The 21575-nt window shown below is 40.8% G+C and overlaps 2 protein-coding genes across 2 annotated transcripts; one reads left to right on the top strand and one right to left on the bottom strand.

Annotated features, from left to right (window-relative positions):
* The first annotated feature begins 1406 nt into the window (after nt 1–1406).
* Nucleotides 1407–11160, top strand: LOC127767136 (serine/threonine-protein phosphatase BSL2 homolog). Its single transcript, XM_052292366.1, has 21 exons — nt 1407–2330; nt 3239–3299; nt 3463–3541; nt 3718–3797; nt 3877–3971; nt 4078–4177; nt 4519–4588; nt 5467–5568; nt 5653–5734; nt 6244–6423; nt 6749–7022; nt 7136–7376; nt 7549–7719; nt 7884–8122; nt 8576–8660; nt 8755–8853; nt 8938–9137; nt 9228–9303; nt 9394–9529; nt 9609–9748; nt 9843–11160. Exons 1-21 carry the CDS (start codon nt 1916–1918, stop codon nt 9927–9929), a joined length of 3012 nt encoding a protein of 1003 aa, XP_052148326.1. The 5' UTR covers nt 1407–1915; the 3' UTR covers nt 9930–11160.
* LOC127767135 (DNA-directed RNA polymerase II subunit RPB2) lies at nt 11010–19440 on the bottom strand. The gene is made up of 25 exons (XM_052292365.1): nt 18922–19440; nt 17142–17363; nt 16780–17070; nt 16376–16573; nt 16184–16248; nt 16015–16101; nt 15781–15901; nt 15645–15689; nt 15431–15568; nt 15246–15318; nt 15090–15166; nt 14900–15007; nt 14665–14781; nt 14210–14365; nt 14008–14109; nt 13728–13853; nt 13575–13652; nt 13404–13499; nt 13182–13297; nt 13039–13108; nt 12906–12959; nt 12684–12827; nt 12293–12592; nt 11687–12109; nt 11010–11573 (listed from the first exon to the last, which is right to left on the bottom strand). The coding sequence occupies exons 1-25, from the start codon at nt 19267–19269 to the stop codon at nt 11460–11462; spliced, it is 3669 nt and encodes a 1222-aa protein (XP_052148325.1). The 5' UTR covers nt 19270–19440; the 3' UTR covers nt 11010–11459.
* Between the last annotated feature and the right edge of the window lie 2135 nt (nt 19441–21575).

The following is a 21575-nucleotide window of genomic DNA, read 5'->3' as shown; positions in this document are numbered from 1 at the left end:
TTAAAAGTAAAATATCACAAGTTTCAATTGTCCAGTATTTAAAGTCAAATTTATCTTTCTCTAATAGTTTATCTTGTTTTATGTGTGGATGATAAGCTCGATTGACTCTCCGAATCAATCACCGCCTTAGAATACTTTGAAGTTTGCTCGTGATAATTCATTTCCTAAGATACTGGATAAAAAAAATTTGGACCTCTACATCTAGCACAGATGTACATAGTCATCCTCGTGATAATTCATAAGCTATAAAGTATATATAAAAGAACATGACCTTAATTTTAGAATTAACTAAGTGTTTTTTTCTTTGTGGTTTTACTTACAGTCTTGTCTTTTGGGCATTAGGACACATGGAATATAAAAAGAGCACAAAAAAATTGTTTATGTGATGAAAACCAATTTTTTTATATAAAATCCTTATTTGTCCATAAAAGTTGACATGATCCCTTATTTACCCCTCATTTTCTTAATGACTTGTGGGTTCAGGATTTGCTTGTAGTTTCTTTTTAGGATTTGTAGTTTTTTCCTTATTATTACTCCCTATGTTTTAAAATGTACGTCATTGTGGATTTTTAATCTTGTTTTCTTTTCATGCATGTACAAGCAAACAAATTGTTGCGTTGCACCACACGTCTATACAGTAACATCGTACTTCTCTTTCTTTATTTAGTTTTACGCTCGCTCTTCTATTTTTTTATTTCATGTATTATATTCGTGTGTTTTGCTTGTCTCGTATTGCAAACACCCCAAAAACCTCTCTCTATGCAAATCCAATCTATTTTTGAGAAGACTGACCATCCACTCTACACATACTTACTAACTTATCAATATGTTTCTAAGTCAATTGTCGGACTGGACTATTTATGGGCTTGCAACTAAGTGGTTTATGGACTGAAGCATCCAAGTATCCACCAAATAGTCTAGTGGATATTCCGCATTCGTAAAGTATCATTGATTCTACATCTGTACCCCACTATCCGAATTCGATCATATATCCACCGAATTTCTGAAAACATCATACCATATCATCGTTTTGGAGTGGATCATATCAGCATTTCCGTACCTTCTCTCGGTAAACAACTAAACACAGAAAGGAATCATGTGACGTGAACTTCTCACTAAATATAGAAATGGATCATCCGACGTGAACTTTCTAATACTAATATATGAGCCTCACCACTTACATGATCCAGGTGTACGTGATCCCGGATCCCATACACTAAACACGTATCCGAATCCACGACAATAGGCGTTTTAACAGCAGGTGGCAGCATCGGAGAGGAGAGTGTGGCATTTCGAAACGGGGAGGCCACGACGGTAAAACCGCTGCGAGTAAAAACCAAAAAAAGCCGTTCTTAATTGAATCACCATTTCCTCTCACACACTTCTCTCCTCCTCCTGTCTGTCTCCTCCACCCCACCTCACCTCGCCGTCCTCCTCCCTACGTTGGGGTCGCCATAGCCGGATTTGCACGTTGGCCCCCCGACCCCTCCCGGAATTGCCAACTCCTCCTCCCCCTTCTTCTTCTCTCCTCTCTTCTGTCTTCCCTTCCCCCGCGCCGCGCGCACGGCCCGGCCGACCTCCCGAATCCCCACGCAATTCCCAAATCTCCCGGGGCCAAAAGCTTTGCCGCCGCTCCACCACCACCCACCACTTCCTCCCTCCCCCCTCCCCTCCGCCACGATCGCGCCCAGCCCGAGCCCCAAACCACCCGACGAATCCGCCCCCGCGGGATTCTCTCCGCCGCCGCCGCCGACGAGGAGGACGCCGACGACGACGAGGAGGGGGAGGAGGCTAGGGTTCCGGCGGAGAATTCGCGGCCGCGGGCGGCGCGCCGCGTAGGGGGGGCCACCCCCGCGGCGCAGCTCCGGATCTCGAGGCCCCCGAACCCTAGGAGGGTGGGGTGGGGGGCTCGGCGATGGACGTGGACTCCCGCATGACGACGGAGTCGGACTCCGACTCCGACGCCGCCGCCACCGCCGCCGCCTCCGCCTCGGTTGCTGCGCAAGGAGGCTTAGCGAGCGAGACCTCGTCGTCGTCGTCGGCCTCGGCCCCGTCCACGCCAGGGACGCCCACGGTAGCTCCGGCTCCTGCGGCCGCGGGAGCCACGGGGCCCAGGCCGGCGCCGGGGTACACGGCGGTCAGCGCTGTGATCGAGAAGAAGGAGGACGGGCCGGGCTGCCGCTGCGGGCACACGCTCACGGCGGTGCCGGCCGTCGGGGAGGAAGGCACGCCGGGGTACATCGGCCCACGCCTCATCCTCTTCGGGGGCGCCACGGCGCTCGAGGGCAACTCCGCCACGCCACCCTCCTCGGCCGGCAGTGCTGGGATCCGTACGCTTTCTATCTAGTATCATATATATGCCTAATAATTTCCGCTTTTTTCAAATGTCGATTGGTCGTGTCTCGTGGATATTAAGCGACGCTCTTGGGTGATCATGATGGCAACCTGGAGCTATTTTTATTCCCAGTTTGCAATTTCATTTTGAAATGAATTTGGAGGCTTCAGGAGTTTTACTGAGAAATCATTTGCTATTTTGTGGGTAATTCGGGTCGGTCTATACCTCGATGGCTGGAAGCTCATAGCTGGCTTGAGCCTTTACCCTCAGAGGATTTAAATAGGCATAGCATCATTTCAGACACCATTTTGACTTAGGAATTGCGCTTGAGCTGTTTCTGGAACCGAATATCATTGGTTGAATTAGTGAAGATGGGTGCTGATGGCTGATTCCAGATGCCATGGTCATGGGAGCTGAAATGTTCGAACTGTTTCATATATCAGTCGTATTGCATAATTTTGAATTCTTATTTTTGAACGTATCCCCTGATTCACTGGGCATGCGCTTTCATGGACCTCTCATCTAAAGTTTCTAACTATCTTCAATGTTATGCTTAGCAAGTTGGAAGGAACATTTACTGCATTCTAGATTTTGTGTCATCGTGTTGCACATTGTATGACAGTAGGAGAAACCTTTTTTTTTTTTTTGTTTTTCCTTTTGGCAAGTTAAAGTAGGTGAGCGGAACTTCTAAGGCACGACTCTGATATGAAATTGAAGGTTTTCTTTTTTGGGAGCTATATTATTGCTGATGTAATCTATTTGCAGCATATATACAAAACTAGTTGCTCCATTGTGTACAAAATTGTTTTCGGTTAAAAAAATGTTATCTGGTATACAATGCTATTTTTACTCTCCAGTTAGTCACAAAGGTGGATTATTCATTGATCTCTCCTTGGTTTATAGGTCTTGCCGGTGCCACAGCAGATGTCCACTGTTATGATGTGTTATCAAATAAGTGGAGCAGGTAGGATATTCCATAAATGGTTTCCACCTTCTTTTGAGCATTTAATCGTTGCGTTGCTACTTTGGTTGACTTTAGCAACTTTTGTTTTAGAGTAACACGATTATTTTGTTGGTAGCATAAAGCAACTCAGCAAACTTATTTAATTGCGCCACCACTTTGGCAGGCTTACTCCACAAGGTGAGCCTCCTTCACCAAGAGCCGCACATGTAGCAACTGCAGTTGGAACCATGGTTGTCATCCAGGTATTTCTATATTTTACCTGTGGTTTCTGAGATTTATTACCTAGTGCTTAGTTAGTATCAGAAACAATTACTTCCCAAGTAACCTGTTTTATGTACTCTTTGATTGTTTACATAAATTTTATGGAGGTAACTTCTAAATATGGTTTGTTTTTGTTTCATCATTCGTTGCAATGCAGGGTGGCATTGGCCCTGCTGGTTTATCTGCCGAGGATCTTCATGTTCTAGACCTTACACAACAACGACCGCGATGGCACAGGTAAACTATTATTCTGTACTGTGAGTGTGGAGTTGCATTTCTTCAGCACATCTTCTGAGGTGCTAATGTTTCTATGTAGAGTGGTGGTTCAAGGACCTGGTCCAGGTCCACGATATGGGCATGTCATGGCCTTGGTTGGACAGAGGTTTTTGTTGACAATTGGTGGAAATGATGGTAAGCAATTGCTCCCAGATGCACCTGTCAAATTCAAACTAGAGAACCTTTGCACTTGGATCTATGCTGAAATGGTTTCTATAATGGGATAATTTTTATTCTCTAGGGAAACGGCCGCTGGCAGATGTATGGGCTCTAGATACTGCAGCTAAGCCATACGAATGGAGGAAACTTGAACCAGAAGGTGAAGGACCGCCACCATGCATGTAAGTTTGCTAGCTGAAACACATTACAGTAATTTAATTATTGAGGATGGTGACGTAAAGTTTAATAGCAATTCCTGGGGAGGTATCCATTATATTACATTACTTACCATGTTTTGCATGTTACTTCATTAATTTAATATCAAATTATCCACAATGCAACCAGCTATTTACTTTCTTGGTTCAGAATAACATACGGTAGCACAGTTAACCCACCATATTTCCCAATTAGTTGTCAGGCATGACCCTCAGGTTATTTTCCTTTATTTTTTTTTACTGGAAGTAGAGCTAGAACTAGGTTTGGCATCCTTTTGCTAAGTATACTGCATGGTGTTGTTGTTCAGGTATGCCACTGCCAGTGCACGCTCTGATGGTCTTCTTTTACTTTGTGGTGGGAGGGATGCCAACAGTGTGGTAAGTAAAATAATCAACTTATATAAATAAAGATAATAAATAGTCTAGTAAATATTTCGCTGATCAAAATATGTAAAGAACTAAAACTAATGGAATTAGAGACTTGAATGTATAACACTTGGCTGTCAATTTTACCATCTCAGTGATTGGATGTCATACTGTTGTAACAAGGTTCTATATAGCCTGTGATGTGAGGACTGCAATTCTCTCTAGATTACACCTTCAAATTTTGTATCTAAAATATTGAAACAGCAGTGATGTGGCAACTGGTGGATTTCCATGATCTGAAAAATAAGAAAGCTATTACTTTGTTATCAGTTTCATCTCATGTAGATCAAGAGAAAATGAACATAATTATGCATGGCATATGGGCATCTTGTCATGTAACTTACACAGACATCAGTTGCCAAGTAGCAAATATTGAGTGACTGGAACTACAAGTAGCAAATATTTGTTTTCTATAACAAAGATGTCTAGTTATCCTTATATTTGGCAAGTAAAATGATACTCCCCCTGTTTCACATTATAAGTTTATAGAAAAATTTAACAACATCTGCAACACAAAATTAGTTTAATTCAAGCTAACATTTAATATATTTTGATAATATATTTGTTTTGTGTTAAAAATATTGCTAATATTTTTTTTTATAAACTTGTTCAAACTTAAAAAAAGTTTGATTAGGAAAAAAAAACTCAAAACGACTTATAATATGAAACGGAGTATATTTTAGTCACACCATACTAGTTGTACATCAAGCTATTTTCATTTGAGATGTCAATTTGATTTAAATTACTAATAATTACCTGTAGAAGTTCAATATCAATAATAGGATTTCTCCAATGTCTTTGTATACATGTTACTTCCGTAAACCCATCAGCCGCTGGCAAGTGCATATGGTCTTGCAAAACACAGAGATGGGCGATGGGAGTGGGCAATCGCCCCTGGTGTTTCTCCATCACCCAGATATCAACATGCAGCTGTAAGCTGTTCTTTCATTGTTTTTTCATCTAAAAGGTGTACCCACTTTGGCTCTTATACAATGCTTGATTCATCTGTTGTTTAGGTTTTTGTGAATGCACGTCTCCATGTATCAGGAGGAGCTCTTGGAGGTGGTCGGATGGTAGAAGACTCCTCAAGTGTTGCAGGTTCTAGTTTTAATCTTGAAATAACTGACATATTTCTTAAGGTATTCATGAAATACCTTAAGAAATATCTTGCACTGACATTAACCAGAAGAATAATCTTGAGATGAAATAATGTAGCTCTTTTAGTTTGCTGGATGCTCAGCATATAAAATACTTAGTTTTTGTTGGTGTATGTGCAATATTTGTTATCTTAATAAGATCTAGATTGCAGAAAAGCACTCAGATACTTGAATAGTTTAGTTGCTTTCAGCATTGGCCACTCATGCACCATAACTACACTTGCTAATTATGTTAATCTATATGACTGCATGTGAGTATTACAAAAGCATTTCCTGTCTTTAGCCTTTTTTTACTCATCACTCTGTGATGACATTGCCAGATTTTCTTCCTTTTTTTGGTAGCATTGAGATTCTCTTGTGTTGAGGTATAGGTAATTGTTGGTTTCCTCTAGAATGACAATATGCACTCCTATAAATTTCTTATAAGTTGCACGATTCTATCTGGTTCAGTGCTAGACACAGCTGCTGGAGTCTGGTGCGACACAAAGTCAGTTGTCACAACTCCCAGGATAGGAAGATATAGTGCAGATGCAGCAGGGGGTGATGCTGCTGTTGAACTTACACGGCGGTGCAGGCATGCAGCTGCTGCTGTTGGTGATCAAATATTCATTTATGGAGGTCTACGAGGAGGTAAGAAAACCTGTTCGTTTAGTATTATGCTATAGGCTTTGAGCCTTTGCTGGGCCATCAAGTCATCATTGTACAGTTCAGATTCAAGTTATTTGTGGTGTTATTTCTGATTTGATGGGGATAACTTGGCCCCACTGCCACATGATATGCAACTTGGATGCCACATGGGTCAAAATGCCACATGATATATATTATAGTTGGCATACTTTTCGTTTGGATGAAAACTTTTAGTGGACTGGAAATCATCAAGTTTGACATTTGTTCTCACCGTTGGATTTTATGCACCTTCAATTTGCTTTCTAACATCAAACGACTGCCATTGTAGGGGTACTGCTAGATGATCTTCTTGTAGCTGAAGATCTTGCTGCTGCTGAAACGACAACCGCTGCTAATCATGCAGCGGCAAGTGCAGCAGCCACTAATGTACAAAGCGGAAGAACACCCGGAAGATATGCTTATAATGATGAGCGAGCGAGACAAACAGCTCCAGAATCAGCTCAGGATGGATCTGTAGTTCTTGGAACTCCAGTTGCCCCTCCTGTCAACGGTGACATGTACACTGATATCAGCCCTGAGAATGCTGTGCTTCAGGGACAGAGGTTATTTTCATTTTTTTTCCCTATGAATATGTCCTGGTGATATTCCTATGGCAAGTTACTATTAGTTTTGTAATTGCTATTTCCCTAAGGTTTCAATATTAATTTCTCTACAGGAGATTAAGCAAAGGTGTCGATTACTTAGTTGAAGCATCAGCAGCAGAGGCAGAGGCTATTAGTGCAACTTTAGCTGCAGTGAAGGCTAGGCAGGTTAACGGTGAGATGGAGCAATTGCCTGACAAGGAGCAATCTCCAGATTCCGCATCGACCAGCAAGCATTCAAGCCTCATCAAACCAGACAGTATTCTCTCTAACAACATGACGCCTCCACCTGGGGTTCGGTTGCATCATAGAGCTGTGAGTAGTCTGTATGCAGTTTGTTACATTGTCTGCAGTTCATTTGTCAGTTTTTTTTTTATGTTATAGTATTGCTGTAGATACTTGTCTTTCTAGCGACTAAAAACAATTGTATTATCTCTTCATTTTGCATCACATGAGGTGATATCCTCTATTTTTCCTTTTACCTCAGGTTGTAGTGGCTGCAGAAACTGGAGGTGCCTTAGGTGGCATGGTCAGGCAGCTGTCAATTGACCAATTTGAAAATGAGGGAAGAAGAGTCAGCTATGGCACCCCTGAGAATGCAACTGCTGCAAGAAAGTTGCTAGATCGACAGATGTCCATTAATAGTGTTCCTAAAAAGGTATCATGGAGAATTTGGTCCATTCAACTGCTTTGGCACTAGGATTTAGTGATGCAGAAGCTGAATGCACAATATAGCCATGATTGAGAAAAGACTTAGCTAGTTACTACGCGTATTCTGAACTACTTAATTACTTTGTTCTATCTGCTGCGATACTTATCCAGGTGATTGCATCTCTATTGAAACCTCGTGGTTGGAAGCCCCCTGTGCGAAGACAGTTCTTCTTGGACTGCAATGAGATTGCAGATCTATGTGATAGTGCTGAGAGAATATTTTCAAGTGAACCAAGTGTTCTGCAACTTAAAGCTCCTGTTAAGATATTTGGTGATTTACATGGTCAATTTGGTGACCTCATGCGATTGTTTGATGAGTATGGTGCTCCTTCAACAGCAGGAGACATTGCGTGAGTTCTTGCTTTGAGAAACTAGTAATCACACACTTTTTAAATTTTGCTTCAATTGTGATATTTTACTTGCCAAATTAACTTGAAAAGCCTTGTTATTAATGTGTTTAATGAAGTATCTTAGGCTATCTATACATACTCCCTCCGTACTCGTAAAGGAAGTCGTTTAGGACAATATTTAAGTCAAACCTTGGGAATATAAATCACGAATAACTCTCAAGTTGTTGAGTTTGAAAATGTAAAAATTATATGAATAGATTTGTCTTGAAAAATATTTTCATAAAAGTATACATATATCACTTTTCAATAAATATTTTTATAGAAGCAATAAGTCAAAGTTGTGTTTTGGAGACCGTGTCGCTGTCCAAAACGACTTCCTTTACGAGTATGGAGGGAGTATTTCCCCACCTTTCTTGGTCTTGTGCTGATCCATAATTTTGTATGAACCTGCAGTTACATTGATTATCTCTTCTTGGGTGATTATGTGGATCGTGGCCAGCATAGCTTAGAAACAATGACTCTTCTTCTTGCATTGAAGGTATTAAGCTGCCAACTTACCTTGATGCCACATATACTTACTGTGTTGTGACGATTTATTAAAATCGTAATATATAAACAATTGTACATTTCAGGTTGAGTATCCTCAGAATGTACATTTGATTCGTGGAAATCATGAAGCTGCAGATATTAATGCTTTGTTTGGCTTCCGAATAGAGTGCATAGAGCGAATGGTAAACTATTTTATTCTGCATCTCACGTTACAACAAAACCTTTTCCTCTTTTGCTTATGAGGATGTTATTTGCACAAAAAACAGGGTGAGAGAGATGGTATTTGGACATGGCACCGAATGAATAGATTATTTAACTGGCTTCCTTTGGCTGCACTTATCGAAAAGAAAATTATATGTATGCATGGTGGAATTGGTCGGTCAATCAACCATGTTGAGCAAATTGAGAATCTTCAGAGACCAATTACCATGGAAGCAGGCTCTGTTGTCCTTATGGATCTTCTATGGTAAAACATTTCAACAATAATTGCTATTTAACCTTCCATGAGCATTTATTTATGTGCCATGTTCAGATGTTCTCTTTATGATGCTTATAGGTCTGATCCAACCGAGAATGACAGTGTTGAAGGATTGAGACCAAATGCTCGAGGCCCTGGCCTTGTTACATTTGGGGTTTGTGTTCCCTAACCCTAACCTTCTGAATTCGTCTTCCCTTTGTTGACCCCCTTTGTTCTCTGAAGCTAACATTTGCTGTTCATACAGCCTGATCGTGTTATGGAGTTTTGCAACAATAATGATCTTCAACTAATTGTGCGAGCGCATGAGTGTGTGATGGATGGCTTTGAGCGCTTTGCTCAAGGTCACCTGATCACTCTTTTCTCTGCAACAAACTATTGTGGTATGAATTATTCTAAAATATTCTTTTTTCAAACTTTTTTGCTGGATTTCTACGATTGCTTGACATGGTATGCTCACAGGTACTGCAAATAATGCCGGTGCTATCTTAGTTTTGGGCAGAGATCTTGTGGTCGTTCCAAAACTGATTCATCCTTTGCCCCCGGCAATCACATCACCTGAGACCTCTCCGGAGCATCATATTGAGGACACATGGATGCAGGTAATACTATTTTGTTGCAAAGATATTCCTGTTTGTAAACTAACTGGTACTACCACCTTCCTCGTAACACGGTAACATTTGAAATGAAATTCAGGAGCTGAATGCAAACAGACCACCGACTCCAACAAGGGGCCGCCCCCAAGTAGCAGCTAACGATCGAGGTTCTCTTGCCTGGATATAGTAGAGTGGCCAGATATTGATTAATCTGATCTATATATGAAGTCTCGATCGGCGCAATCTTGCTATTTTTATTTTTTTCTGCACAGAGTAAAGTGATTTGTGTTTGCGAGACAGTGGCCCACAGCCATGCCAAAAGGTAAACATTTAAAGTGAGCAAGGTAGTAGATAAGATGGATGAACAGATGATCATCCAGAACAGCGCCGTCCAGTCCAAGCTGTTTCCCGAACACGACAGTAAAACAATTCAATTCACAGAGATTATCTGGAGATCGACGAGGCTTCACTTCACCTGTATATACTCGGCTGCTGGTGGATAGGCAGTTGTATGTGGTTTTTGCATCCAATTGGAATGGCAAAAAGGAATAGTGTTATTGTACTAGCTATTCTTTCCTCTCTTTTTTTTTTTCCTTTCTTTTTGGGATCTAGAGTTCTGATTTTGCAAGGTGCTTCTGAACTGCTGGAGAGAGACCGATGGCTGGTGTTCGTGGTCCATTCGTGTATGCCTTCCCTCCTGCTACTTTCGTCGCAGCATACCCCTTGTAATTTCAGTCTGATGATGCTGATGTACAATTTTGTGTTCAAGTTTTGGGTGGCGAATGGAGTTTGATTTGGTTTACTAGGAGAGAGATGTGGTGTTACTCATGGTGGTTGTACAAAAATTCAATTATATCTTGTTTGGCTCCGAATTGAATTCGATTCATTCAATTGGATTTTGGGCTATATGTTGTAGTGTGCAAGCTAATGATATTGGTTTGGATATCGTAGAAGCTACACTATTGATTCTTATGGGCTATTTGACACGTTTCATTGAAGGCGTACACATGATTGCTCCATTTCTTTGTGAAAAAGCGCACGATCTGAAACAATTACTCTGACCGTTCCTTTGTTTACAGACATGAATATGCGGACAGACTTAAAATTTCTCAAGCAAGGTGTTGTTATTAGCCACAGAAATACTTTGAAATATGAAACAGTTAGTATGTACTAATTGTACCATTTAAAACTAGACTCTGAACATCGAAGTACATCCAGGCCTCAGTAGAAAAAATGTAATTGAGGCTAATTCATGACGCACCCGACAGCAAGCTAGCAGTAGTTAACACTAAATTATTACTATTTTCTTACAAGATCTCTCATCAAACAATTTTGATATCGTGCTGGTAGAGCCAATACAGGCAATATTCGAGTTGGGATCTAGTATCCCCAAAAGCCAAAAAAAAATAAAAAAGAAACAGTACAAACAACAACATTTTAGTCCCGGTAAAGATTGTTCAGTACAGTCCCTTAATCCGTATCCCTAGTATACAAGAAACAAAATTTCTTTGCACCACTTCGCCCATGGCGTCAATTTGGCATAATCCAAGGGCACAGCACACCAGGGATATATATAACTCGAGGATGTGGCCTACTGACTGCTTTCTGCATCAGGGGGTCAGACCGCTAAGCCCAAATTTCTCCCAAGTTAGATTTAAGTATTGACTATGAACGAAGACACAGTACGACAAGCGAGTGCCCCATGTAATATTTGGTCTCAACGTTTCTTCTGATCCTTCCCAGTTTTGTTATCCTGAGTGAGCATCCTGGGAGCGATGGCCATCGCCATAAGCTCCTGGAACAGAAGCTTACACGCGTAGGGTATATGCACCTGTCAGTAGGTAGCAGTGTAATTCCCGTTATTGCCATAGTAGTTATTACTTCTATAAATAGGCTTTAGATTCATAGTAATTAACAGTACAGAGAAGAAGGAATTATACTTACTTGGACAATGTCGGTTTTGTTCTTGCACCCTCTGCACTCAAAGGAATTCTTCTTGAGATTAGCAATAGCAATAAGCCCACACTTCTCGCATACATGGACTCTGTACGCATCACTCTGGTCAAATAACCTTTCCTTAAGGAAAAATGCAGCGCCATGAGCAATCATACAGTCCCTCTCCATCTCTCCAAACCGGAGACCACCATCGCGTGAGCGCCCCTCTGCAGGTTGTCTGGTAAGTATCTGCACAGGACCACGGCCTCTAGAGTGAATCTTGTCATCCACCATGTGCTTAAGTCTCTGGTAATAAGTAGGACCAAGGAAAATCATGGCAGTTAATTTTCTTCCAGTGTGACCGTTGTACATGGTCTCGAATCCACGCATCTGATAACCACATTTATGAAGTGCTTTGCTGATGTTATCCACCTGAAATTTATGTAACAAATTCAGATTATTGCAGGTTTGAACAATAAAAGAAAAAGTGATTGATTATCACATAATCTTGGGACTATAACTAGATTATAACTGATTGCAGTAAGCTAGGGGTTGAACATTTTCTTAAAAACAAGTAGAATATAATCAAGACTAAGTCTATAAAAGATTACTCACAGTAACATCAGTGAAAGGAGTTGCATCTCCTTCTTTTCCCATGTGAGCAGCAACTTTACCCATAATACACTCAATCAGTTGACCAATAGTCATACGGGATGGAATAGCATGTGGATTCACAATAATATCAGGTGTGATGCCTTCAATAGTCCACGGCATGTCCTCTTGTGTATAAGTCATTCCCACAGTTCCTTTCTGACCATGCCTACTACTAAACTTATCCCCAATCTGTGGTATACGAACTGATCGCATTCTAACCTTAACAAATCTTAAACCATCAGCATTTGTTGTTAGGAGAACCTGCACAAAAGATAGTAGACTTAGAAGCCTGTTGATTTCAGTGTCATAACACCGCACAGAAACATAAGAGGCGGCGGAGGGAATAACAGACCTGATCCACCATCCCACTTTCACTGTGGCGCAGCGAAGTACTGTGATCACGCTTTGTGTATCTAGTAGCTTGCCCTTGGGCATCATCTTGTGGAATAGGAGATGTCTTCCCAATAATGACATCTTCACCAGATACCCTTGTACCCTGATACATGAATATATATCAGCACATCTATTATGTCGCCATGATAAAGAAAAGTCTACAATAATGTTCTCTACTTACTGGTGGTGCAAGTCCATCATCATCTAGTTTATCATATGACCCATGACGCATTCCCTGCAAGGAAAATTTCAAAAAACATTAGTTCATAAGACCGACAAAGATAAAATCTTCAATGAATCTAGGGGAGCATTACCATAGTATTCTCCCTATTTGGACGGCCAAACTCCTCTTTGACAAGAGTCCCCATCTTCTTTTCCTCATCTCTGCATATGAAGGACTGTCAGGCTACAAGCATTGGATGGCACTTATAAAGTATACAGTGTAATGTCTTCATACCTGTATGAGCGGAAAAACAGAGATCGGAAGAATCCACGATCTATTGAAGATTGGTTCATAATAACCGAATCTTCTTGATTATATCCAGAGTAGCATGCAATAGCAACAATTGCATTCTTCCCAAATCATCAAAGCAAGGTATTAGTAATTACATCACAAAACAAATGCAGAACATGAAGAGAAAGCAAACAAGGTGTCCCGCGGTTAAGATTGTTCACTTACAATGCCAGCTGGTAACTGTCTGAAGTGCAAATGTTCCATAGCACGAGTAGTAACAAGAGGCTTTTGTGGGTAGTATAGCACATAGGCCAATGTGTCCTGAATACAAAGTTGGATGTTTAAGAATCAAATCTATACGAACAGACCAAGAAAGCAGACAGATGGCACACTCACCATTCTTAACTGATAGTTGGTAACATAGATTCCCATTGCTTGTTTTCCCATAGCAGACTGATATGTATTACGAGGTGACTGTACATTCAAAGGAATGAATTAGACATGCTTAAAAAGATGCAGCATACAACATCGCATAATGGGATGTGTTACCTGGTTATGATCTGGAAAAGGAATAATCGAGGCACAGACACCAAGTATCAATGAAGGATGAATCTCACAATGTGTGTAAGTTTCAGAGTACGCCTCCTCTGGATTGTGTCTTGCACCAATAAGGTCCTGAAATTTATTTATTTAGATTATACTAGATGATGATGATGATAAACATTTTGGCCCTTTTCACACAAAGGCAAAAGGAGTTCCCATGGAAGGTAACCTTAGGTGCCCTACAAATAGTCAATTTGGCATACTTTGCATGACAGATCTTACTTACATTAATGGTCATGGAGATCATAGTAGTTTCTTCCTCTTCAGTATCTATGTACTCAATAAATCCTTTCGCAACTAAGTCATGCCAACCTTCCTCAGGTGTCTCCTGGATAAATACACCATAGAATAATACAAGCACATAAGAAACATAGATGTATGTCTAAACTGTAGTAAAAAAACCTAGGATACAGTAGTAAATGCCAGACCCTTTGCTGCAACGCTCGGATATGTCTCTTTTTAATAAGAAGCCTTTGGTTTTCAACAATAAACAGTGGACGACTGCAACGCCCATAGTCTGTATAAAGTCTGAGTTCTTTAAGACGAATATCACGAACCACACCAACTTCAGTGTTGACATCAATCTGAAAATTGACAAAGCTCATCATGTAAGTCTGATCTGACATGTTCTAGGTTAAACACAGACCCTCCTAAAATAGCATGATACAAGTAAATTCCATCCTCGACTTGTCCAATCTTAATACACTGAGCTTATATATGTTTAACCAACTGCAGAAAGCAATTTACACAATACTAAAAGATGTCAAGCAAAGTATGTCAAAAGAATGCAGTTAATTTCCTACACACTCATCTATTCACCAATTTATTGCCTGCAGAATTCGGCCCCATCTTCCAAATTATTCAAGATAAGCACGGCACATACCTGTCTTCTCAAACGCCTAAGAGTCTTCACCAACAGGTCAGGGTTCCTGTGAATTCCAACCCAACAACCATTGACAAAAATTTTAGCAGCTTGTGGAATGACGGCTGGTGATATCTCCTGTTAAAAGATAAACACAGACCAAAATCAGTAATTGTTGCAAAAGACCCCAAAATATAAGACATGGAGGGGAAACGGAGCAAAACCATTATGTTCTGCCAAAGGAATGAAAACAAACCTCAAAATTTTCTGTGCCCCACTCCTCCAAAAATTCCAAAATAGGATTTGCAGCAGAACCAACAGTGATATACACCATCAACGCAAGATTTTTAACCAAACCACAAGCCTGAATACAAGGCATAATAAAGAAACATAAGCACAGAGCCTTCCTCCAACATACCATAACTACATAAATGTCAATTACTTACTTGTCCCTCAGGTGTTTCAGCAGGGCACATCATTCCCCAATGAGAATTATGCAATTGCCGAGGTTTTGCCAATTTCCCTATTAAGATCAACACAATCCTCAGAATCAAGTCTCAGTGGATAAGTAATGTATGAAATTGAGAAAATTTGATATTGACCTTCACGCCCAATTGGAGAGTTAAGCCTCCGCAGATGAGATAATGTAGATGCATAGGTAAGGCGATTAAGCACCTATACGCAAAAGAAAACAAGGAATGAAGAGCATGGATTCATACATTTGTTCGCTAAACCATGTTGGAATCAGTGAAATAAAAACATCAAATGTTCAAGAAAGAGTACCCACCTGAGAAACACCAGCCCTGGTACCAGCTTGGTTAGCCTGTCCCCAGTTTCCAGTAGCAAGGGAATACTTCAATCCACTAGTAATGGTTTTGGCTTTAATAGCAAATTGCAGATTGACTTCCTTTCCATTATCCACACACTGGATTCAAGAAAAACATCAGTTAATAGCCTCCATAGCTGAGTAAAAGAAAAGGAGGGTGGTTTAGAAAGGGAACCTTTTGCACATATGACCTCACATCCCTTGTCAACTTTCTGAAAAGCTGTATTTACAAGGAAAAAAATTAGAACATTTGGTCCCACTTCAGAAAAGAGACTCATCACTATTTTAGTTCTGACATATCGGAGACGAACCATTCTAAACAGTCCTCCAAGCAATGGACCTGCAAGATCCAGTCTTTTGTTGCCATAATGATCTCTGTCATCTTCAGCTCTTCGACCAAGAGCGCACATCAGCAGACGATGAATAATGTACCTGCATAATAAGTATACACGAATCAGCCATTCTGCTTTCAATCGAACTACAGCAAGCTTTTACTTTCTTAAAGATAATTAAACACATGCAATTTAGAACGCATAGTCGCATACCCAAAGTAGTACGCCTTTTTGGTTTCACAGAATTCACCCACACCAACATGGGGTAACATTTCTTTTTGAAGTATCTCTTTGGCATACCTGCAGTAGCCACGTAGTAAGTACCAACATAGTAATTTAACTTTTCTAGCATATACAGAGGTAACTCTCTGCCACCACATACTTAATTCTCTTTTCTTTAGTTACACCAACAGTAGCTCCACGCTTTCCAATGTAATCCAGAGCAACCTTAAAATAGGTGTATTAAAGCTTTAGAAAGATGAAACCAAAATTAAGAATCATAAATTTACTAGTTCATATAATTAGTTTAGTTCCAGTTGAAAGCTGTATGATGTATTCAAACAGCTAAAAATACCTGCTGATTCTGAATGACGAAAGCTTCCTCTAAAGATGGGCGTAGCAATTCCATCATTTGTGTATCAGAGAAATCATAGCATATGTGCTCTAATATATCTTTATCAGCAACAAATCCTAATGCTCGGAACACAATGATGATCGGAATGTCTGCACGGATATAAGGCAAAGTAGCACGTATATATTGACCAGATGAACCCTGCATCACAAGGAATATTTAACAAAAATTTAGGGTAACAAGGAAAACACTAATGCTCATTAAGAATACACTAGTAAATAGAATTACTTTTGTTCCAGTTGGAAGTCATATGAAAATATTCTTACACTAGTGCTCATTAAGAATACAGACATAAAAACACGTGCACCTATAACGGTTAATTTCGAAGCTTGTATATGATTACTCACCCCTTTCGCGCCTGCCCTAGAAAGCATCCGCACAAACATACTACTAGCAGGTCTATTCTGGTTCTCTGCCATAGAACGGACTTCAGCCACGTATGCGTATTTATTAGGCTGCCTCTTCTTAAACACATAGACATGGTTGGTGCTCATCTTCTCCTGGGCAATAAGGACTTTTTCACTACCATTGATTATAAAATACCCTCCTTGGTCATAAGGGCACTCTCCAAGTTCTGTAAGATCCTTTTCGGACTGTTGAAACAGTGTGCAATAACTAGAACGCAACATGATAGGAACCTGCAGGAGAAGAAACAGTTAGAAAGAAAACTACATAAAAGAGCAAAGTATCCAGATATGTTAATTACAACCTTTCCAATAAAGACTTTTGGGTACTCCATAGTTTCTGTAACCTCTTCACAGTCATGTCCTTTTTTCATAACTCTGTATGATACATCAACATATAGTGGCGCCGAGTATGTTAGGTTTCGGAGCCTTGCCGATTTTGGAAATAAAGTAGCTGTCTCTCCATCAGCTTCTGTCATCATTGGTTTACTCAGATAGATTTGTCCAAAGCTGATCTTGTGGAGTGTCTAAAGAAGCATACAAGACCATGATAAGTATCAGCACAAAAGCAAATAATAATTGTTTTCAACTGAAAAAAACGGCAAGATTCCGTGTTGTGACACTCGCAATATCCAGGCCCGAAAATAAGAAACAATATTCAGAAACTTGCATAGGTAGGTCAGTTTATTTTATTTTACTTTTGTATATATAAACTCTACTCAGTATTGTTACTTTTTCCCCAGCATGTGAAGGGTAGCAAGAGATAACATTCATCCTCAGTACTTGTCAAACAGTTTTCCCTTTTTTGTGGATATTTTTTTTCTTGAAAACTCTTGTGTGGATATTTTCACTAGTCATTGCTAAAATCCCAGCAGAGATTACTATTTGTAATTCTAGTTTTTATTGAGGTTCCAATCGCCTAAAAGGATTTCATATGTTGCAAGAGGAATCGGAGCTTATCATTGAACTGAGTAGGTCCCGTCTTGACTGCAACAATAAGATTATGCCACCTATCATAGCATTCTAGCTAAGACATACCAGTTCTTTTAATCTTTCTTATGACCCTTGACACTTCAGCAAAAACAGAAGTCAAAGACAGTTTTTTTAGCATAATTCAGTGTATAGTTCTAAACAGTCTGATATAAGCCTATGTCATACAGGCAGAGTGTTGCAAGTCACTCTGAATAACAAAATACCCATATTTATTACAAAAGGAGACATTCAGTTTCTTTCCCCACTCCAGTATAGTCAAGTGTCTTACATTTACTGGTAAGATTTCTTGTATGATATCCATCTCAAAATATCAAATAGGCATTCAGTTTCACTACATTGCTCCAAGAGAATTTTACAATAGTGTATAATTGCATATACATGACTATACATCTCAAAAGGTCAAACTAGACATGAAGTTCTACACCACTGTTCCCAGAAATTTTTTGAATATAATTTCTGTGAGTACTATGTTATATAACAAAACTGTTTGCTGAAAGACCACAGTTAGGATTGCGATTAACTTCTGTCTATCCAACATCAATTCCAAATAGTTGAACATAATATCAGCACAAACAAACAACACAAGCCATATTGACACTCTGCTTCTGCTAACTCACTAGTGATAACTTGGAACTGCAGCAACGCAAAGCAATGCACACTTCAAAACTCATTGTAAGCTTTGCTAGTGGCAGCCCTTGTGAATCCAAGAGTTCTCCACTCCGACCCGCACAAAAAAACTTGAACAAAACTCCTATCTCAACACTAGAATAATATTAGCCAAGACTATTTCACCCTGAAAATCCAGCTCAACCATCAACCCTAGCGTTCAAGTTGCTATTGCATTTTAAAATTCAGTCTCCAATCTGAGAAAGCTCCTTTTAACCCTTGCAAAACCCTAACTGCCATCTAATCAAGCAGCTAGCCAGTGAAAGAACAGGTTAAGAGACCTGCCCCCTCGCCATTACCAAGGTCGCCAAACCCTAGCATGCCTTAAGCCGTGCAATCGCCCGCCCAATTCAGAGGAGCAAGCAAACAGCAAAAGTTTTTTTAAGCAGAAACAGCATTCGCTAGGGGTGGTGAGGGGGGCGCAACCTCGGCGAACTCGGCCTGGCGGCCGGGGTTGTGCTGCGACTCGGGGCGGATCTCGATGTCGGCGGACTCGTCGACGATCTCCTGCATGGTGTTCTGGATGAACTCGTCGAAGGAGTCGAGCTGCTGGCGCACGAGGCCCTTCTCCTCGAAGTAGGCGGAGATGACGGCCCAGGCGTCCTCCTGGGTGATCTCCTCCTCGTCGGGGGCGTCCCCATCCGCCTCCTCGTCCTCCATCTCCTCCCCGCCGACGGCCCCGTACTCTTCGGCGCCGTACCCGCCGCCGTGGTGCGGGTGGTGGTGCCCGCCCATCTCCATCTCCATCCCCTCCTCGTACTCGTCGTCCTCCATGGCGGAAACCCTAGCCCCCTCCCCTCGAGGTGGTGGGAGTGGGACGCCCGCCGCCCAACACCGAGCGAGTAGGGGCGGCGGAAGGAAGGGGAAATCACGAGTGAAAAAGATTTGGGGGTGATTTGGTCCGCAACGCGATATATTGGAGCGCGGCCGAAGCTGGGCGTAGCGAAAGCCCAGCTTTTATCAGCTTTTATCAGCTGGGCGTAGGGAATTTGGGGGGGATTGAGATTTGAGAGGAGATGGGACTGGACTCTGTTCTCAGTTTTTTTTTTGGTAAATTTTATCAGAAAGACTAACATATAGCACTGTGATGTATACTTCCTCCGTCAAAAAAAAAAAGACAAACCCTGATTTCCGTGTCTAACATTTGACCGTCCGTCTTATTTGAAAAAATTATGAAAAAATTAAAAAGATAAATCACGCATAAATTATTAATCATGTTTTATCATCTAACAACAATGGAAATACTAATTATAAAAAAATCATATAAGACAGACAGTCAAACGTTGGCACGGAAACCCAGGGTTTGCCTTTTTTTTGAGACGGAGAGAGTACTTATTTGAAAGACAAATTTGGTTTTATAGCATAAAAGAAAAGTTCTCATTTTTTGTATTATAGTATTGCAAGTTCACTCTTCACTTTAATAGCACCTAATTTATCTCCGTTCCCATTAAAAGCACTTCCGTCACTCCACCTTGTCTTCCTGTTTTCTTTGACCGCAATTGGCTGAATATGACACTTGAATTGATGCTCCTGCTCTTATGTGGATTAATAGATTGATCGCTCTCATGGTCTCATTTGATCAAGCTGAACAACAAGAAAATCAATTATGTCATCGGACAGTGTCGTACTGTCACCTCAGCAGTTCCTGCTATTCCTACTGAAGGTGGCTGGACTCACCACGCCCATCTCCTCCCTTGCATGGCCTAATCGTTGGGCAGCAACCTGCATCTAGGCGATGCCTGCACACCTTGACACTAGACACCTGCGAATCGTACGTTGGTGATCGAGGCGCCAAGGCTGCTCGGTTTCATCAAACTCCATCCATTGTGATCATTTTCATGTCTCCCACATAGAAAATACGATATTAACTTGCATCATTTCAGTAGAAATTCAGCTGTATCAATGTACTGAAACATAAATTCATTAATTCACAGAGAACACAATCAGTTGCATCAATACACTAAGCTGTTGGGGAGCTATTGCATAGCCGAGACTGCTGCGTAGCCACCGATGAAGGATGAACCAACTCCAATAGCCGACCTGATGGACGAGGAGTTGTCGCTCTTGACATATTGCAGCCACGGCAGGAGCGTCAGTTGAGGGGTGAACAGGGACATCGATCTATTAATCCACAAAAGGACATGAGCGTCAATTCACGTGTCCAATTCAATCAACTGCGGTCAAAGAAAACGGGAAGATGAAGAGAAGCGACGGAACTGCTTTCAACAAAATTCGAGGTAGAGTTGGGTGCTATTAAAATGAATTGTGAACTCTGGGTGCTGTAAAACTAAAAACGACAACTTTTGATGCTATAAAACCAATTTTGCCCATTTGAAATATTTGACGTGAAAATATAGGCATGTTCAGTTTGGTATCACTTTCAACCTTACCAAATTTTAGCATTACCAAAAATTTGGTAAGTCAACAAACTAAACATACTTTAACCATTACTACTTTTTTACTAAATTTTGGCAGTTCCAGAAGATTTCGGTAGTTCTATAAGCTTTCATGTTGTACCATAATTTGGCGAAGGCATCGAAACTAAAAGGACCTTGATGTTGCCTAGAGGGGGGGTGAATAGGTGTTCCTAAAAATTATTACAACTTTATAGTATATTAGAGTGATGAGAACTTTCAATTCAAATCGGAACTTCCGATATGGGATTGGAAGTTCCGGTCTCAACTGAAAAGTTCGGCGGATAACAGAATAAACACTAGCTATGAACTTGTAGCTCGAACAAACAAAATGTATATGAAACAAAAGATTACAAACAAGGTATCTAAACAAGATATAAGGTCACCAACAATATTAATTAAGCATGCAAGTAGATCGGGTCAAAACAAGCTCAAGCACAATATGAGAGATGGCAAGAACGAGCAAACCAAGAGAGGAGACACGTTGATTTGTTTCCCAAAGTTCGGATCCACGGATCCTACGTCTCCGTTGAGGGGCCACAAGGGCCGGGTCTATTTCAACCCTTACCTCACGAGGTTGCACAAATGCACTCCTCGGTTTCACTCTTGATCTCTTCCCTTGCAGAGGCGAAATCGAAGCCTTCACAAACTTTCCGTGGCACACCA

The sequence above is a fragment of the Oryza glaberrima genome, chromosome 3 (genome assembly GCF_000147395.1).
Source record: "Oryza glaberrima chromosome 3, OglaRS2, whole genome shotgun sequence".
Taxonomy (NCBI): Eukaryota; Viridiplantae; Streptophyta; class Magnoliopsida; order Poales; family Poaceae; genus Oryza; species Oryza glaberrima.
Note: the sequence above shows the minus strand (reverse complement) of the source record. Positions and strands in the feature narration are given on the sequence as shown.